General features: G+C 31.2%; 1 protein-coding gene across 1 annotated transcript in view; it reads right to left on the bottom strand.

The window, feature by feature from the left end:
• Window positions 1–3,601, bottom strand: part of LOC106475808 (cyclin-dependent kinase 17-like) — an 8,677-nt gene extending 5,076 nt beyond the window's left edge. Inside the window, exons 1-4 of the mRNA XM_022379834.1 lie at window positions 3,470–3,601; window positions 2,625–2,871; window positions 1,242–1,332; window positions 448–525 (exon numbers count right to left, since the gene is read on the bottom strand). Of these exons, the coding sequence (XP_022235542.1) occupies window positions 448–525; window positions 1,242–1,332; window positions 2,625–2,871; window positions 3,470–3,570 (517 nt within the window). The 5' untranslated portion in view covers window positions 3,571–3,601. The remainder of the gene's footprint in view (window positions 1–447; window positions 526–1,241; window positions 1,333–2,624; window positions 2,872–3,469) is intronic.
• Between the last annotated feature and the right edge of the window lie 830 nt (window positions 3,602–4,431).

Here is a 4,431-nt window from a genome sequence, read left to right as displayed (position 1 = left end):
GGAATGGTGCAGTTCTACTACCAACATACCTGATCTACAGAATGGTGCAGTTCTACTACCAACATACCTGATCTACAGAATGGTGCAGTTCTACTACCAACATACCTGATCTATAGAATGGTACAGTTCTACTACCAACATACCTGAACTAAGGAATGGTACAGTTCTACTACCAACATACCTGATCTATAGAATGGTGCAGTTTTACTACCAACATACCTGATCTATAGAATGGTGCACTTCTACTACCAACATACCTGATCTATAGAATGGTGCAGTTCAACAACCAACATACCTGATCTATAGAATGGTACAGTTCTACTACCAACATACCTGATCTATAGAATGGTGCACTTCTACTACCAACATACCTGATCTATAGAATGGTGCACTTCTACTACCAACATACCTGATCTACAGAATGGTACAGTTCTACTACCAACATACCTGAACTAAGGAATGGTGCAGTTCTACTACCAAGATCTCGGTTTAGTTGAACTCCTGGTAAAGTGAAAATGGAAGCAGCTGAAAAGGAAATGAAACAATTTTTCCACTCGTGATTTTATTTTTCACAATAATAGTGTTTCGTTTCATTGTTGTACATGAAAATTCACATTTGTTGTGCTTCAAAGAGCACATCTTTATTCCTGGCAACTACTTATTTAGAAAAGAGAAGTTTTAAACAAATGCATTAAGCTAACTTTTAAATCACTTCTGTATTTCTCTCTTATACCTAAATTTCAATAAATCAATTAAATGGATACAATAGATTTCTTACAAACGTTTCCGTACTAAAGATTTATATATATAAAAACAGGACTCTTATGAGACAATCTATATTTGACTGGTACAATAAAACTATATTAATAAATGACAAAATTACACTAAGTTGAAAAAAAATCTCATAAAAGCAAAAAAAACTGTGTCTGACATGGCTATGATCTTATAAAAATATTAACATTTTAATACAACGGTTAAATCATGTTTGGAATACTTCATATATCCAGATGACATTTGAAATATATTTCACTAAAGCTGAAATACTGTTTTCTCCGAGATATGCCTTTTTTTATGACAAGATAAAAAAATGGACCCTAAAACAATTCTAGAGATAACACTTTGATACATCTCACATGTTTATTGTTGTTACAACAACAACTACTGAAAGTAACTCTTCATTCATGAAAGACAACCTTCTAAAGAAAAGCAAACTAAAAGAACTCTAGAAACAATCCACTCACTGTCAGGTAGTTTATGAATTCCTGGCCCCAAACTCTCAAAATAAGAATGTCGCATAGCTTCAGCAGCAGACACTCGTACCTTTGGGTTGTACTGTTTGGAAAAAGAAGTTACAGTAAGACAAAAATTACAAAAAGGAACATATATTGTTAGGCCTAAATTACATAGCTTCATTATCAGGATGCTAACATCCAATCTTCAAATATGCTCTCACAATTGAGGCATATTTTCTATGTACCAGTGACTTTTAAAGTTTAACCAGGTCTAGGACTTTGTAATTATTACCTGTTGTATAGATCTAATCAAAACCCCTTAAATCCAATCTCGAGTTATCCCATCCACAAGGTTGAGAAAGATGGACAGGGACAAACCTACGTGTCCAGCACTGCTTTGCAGTGGGGGGCATGAAAAACGGGGTGATTTTGAGTTTCAAACTATACAAAGGGTAAGGTAGGCTTAGGTTAAGATGGTTCATCACACGGGCTTGATAAAAGCAAAAATATGTATCTTTAGAAACAAGCATTTTGTGTTGAATGTTAATTACAGAAGGACAAAAATTACATTCAGAAAATTGGTAACTTACAATAGGATGTTTACTGAAACTGACAAGTGTCCAAATGAATTTTAAAATTTTATGAAATATTATTTAAAAAACTTAAAGCATATTGAGATTAACCAATCAATTTTAAATGATTTTCAAACTGCTAAGTGCATGTTATAAATATAACTTTAAAGCACTCAAATTAAATTCACAAATCATGTATGAAGTTACCTTTCAACTTTTTTCATCCTGAGAGTTTAAGATGACAGTGTAGATATAGATTATTTGTAGAATTTCTGAGCAACAATATTGTTTATTTATATCTTTAATGACAAGGAACTGAGTATCAAGATCTATTTATGGATTGGCCTGCTTATCTTCTAGATCCTTCCATTGTAATGAGTGAGTAGATGTTTATAAGAAGAACAAACAATTCAGAAGAATGAAATTTTTTTTTCTGATTGTTCACAACGCTGACATGGACATGGAATTTTCTCAGTGTTTCTAACCCATTGAGTTAAAACAAGATAGAAAAAGCCTTTAAGCATGTTTTATTTAATTGAAAGTTTAACAAACGATATAACTACAAACTTGTACCAAGTTTTTTAAAACTTGGATACAATGATCTATCTAAAAATTATGGCTTATTACAATGGACATTAAACTCACTTAATAGAAAAACAAAATTAACATTAATTAATATTAATTATAGGCCAAAAAGCAAATGATTATTATTAACTTTTGACCTAAGAAAACTATCAACACAGATCAGTAATGAACATAGTTAATGTTGGTCATTAGTGGAAAAGAAATAGACAGTCGTTCAGGTTTTAATAAGCCTAACCTTTAAGAATCTGGTAAGAAGTTCTAGTCCTTCCATATCAAGTCTTGGTACCCTATTCAAAAGATACTCAGGCTCATACTTAGGAAACTTAAAATTCTGAAACTCCTCATTATCAGTGAGTCCGGGCCATGTTTTTTCTGTCGGTGTTCCAAGAGTTCGAAATATTAGGTGAAGTTCATCTTCCACGGTAGACCCAGGAAAGAGGGGTCGTCCACTAGCCATTTCAAAAAATATACATCCCATTCCCCTGTAAAAGGTCACATCCTTAGAACTAAAAAATGCTTTATAAAAAATTACTTGGGAAAAAAAAAGTGGAAAATTCTCAGTCATAACAGATCGTCAAAGTTATTAATTCGTGTGAAACTAAGATATAAACAGTGACAGAGTGTAAATAAACTGTGCGTGTAAAATACGGTTACAATAATTCTAAAATTACTCCTTCAAATTAAATTAAACCAATATTATTACTTATAAACAAGTGTCTCCTGTGAGAATAATTGATTAGTTGTAAGTAATCAATTAATGAGCATGAAGATTAATTGATTAACAATTTCCACTACTTGTTATAAGTGAATGTAGCACTCAACCTTTACAGCACATGAATAATTAAGGAATTATTTTGATTTAGAGAACCTACATTTGAATGAATACTGATAAAAGTTTAATACTTTCAATGCGAGGCACAGGATCAAGTGGTGACATTTCTTACCAGCTTGTCATTTAAATGGAAGTTAAAATAATGCAGAAAAAAAGTTTGAAAAAACTAGAAAAATATAAATAATTTTCTAAACAAATCTAATTCAAACTTATAGGAACACAAAAAAATATACAATCTAAACACTTACCACAGGTCAATAGAGGTAGTGTATTCTGTTGAGCCTAATAACACATCCGGTGGTCGATACCTGTAACAGTAATATCGAAGAAGAGTTATTTTTGTGATCATATTATTAACCCTTTCGATACGGGTCACAGGTGAAAGGTCATGTCATCTCGTTTGTTGACTCACATTAAAACTTTTATTGAACTACTATTTCATGAATTTATGACAATAAGTTTGGTATCAAACTGTATATTATAATTCAAATTTTAGAACTATACATTACTCAATTTGTTAATTTAAAAGTAAATATTTAAAAAACAGATAAACATTGATTTTTGTGTGTCACGTGGTATGTTGAATGCAGCACTGGTTCAAATTAGATGTTTGTGAAGTCAAAATAATACTTAGTCTATAGTTTCATACAAATTAGAAATTCAAATTATAGATTTTGACAAACTAGAATGTAAAATAAGAACTTTTTATCTTTTCTATTTGCTAAAATATTGCTCACGTAATAAATAAAACATAGTGGCACCCCACTCACCTCCTTTCATTTTTGAAAATGCTCCCTTATAAACACTTACTTCTATATATAACATAAATAACCAATTGGAAGCTCAGAATGTCCCCCTAGTGGTTTTCTAAGCCTTTCTAACATACCTAGCATCATTTCTTTCTTTTAAACCAAGATTTCAATGAAGTAGGTTGTGTCTTTAGTCTGCTCAAAATTTCATATTTTTTTAGATCCAAATACAGCTTAGTTACTAAGTTTGATAAATTATAGAGGAATTCTATGGTATTGATGTAGTAATTTATGATTTTTTAGTTATTCATATGTATATATAAAACCTAAAAAAAATATATTGTTCATATCCTCTACCTGCAAAATTTTTAAAGGTTTAGCAACCTACATCAAGCAGCAACCGAGTACAAAGGTCGTAACTAGAAGAGATAATTGTTTGCTTTACTTCTTTATTCACTGTT

Source organism: Limulus polyphemus, unplaced genomic scaffold (genome assembly GCF_000517525.1).
Source record: "Limulus polyphemus unplaced genomic scaffold, Limulus_polyphemus-2.1.2 Scaffold9205, whole genome shotgun sequence".
Classification (NCBI taxonomy): domain Eukaryota; kingdom Metazoa; phylum Arthropoda; class Merostomata; order Xiphosura; family Limulidae; genus Limulus; species Limulus polyphemus.
Note: the sequence above shows the minus strand (reverse complement) of the source record. Positions and strands in the feature narration are given on the sequence as shown.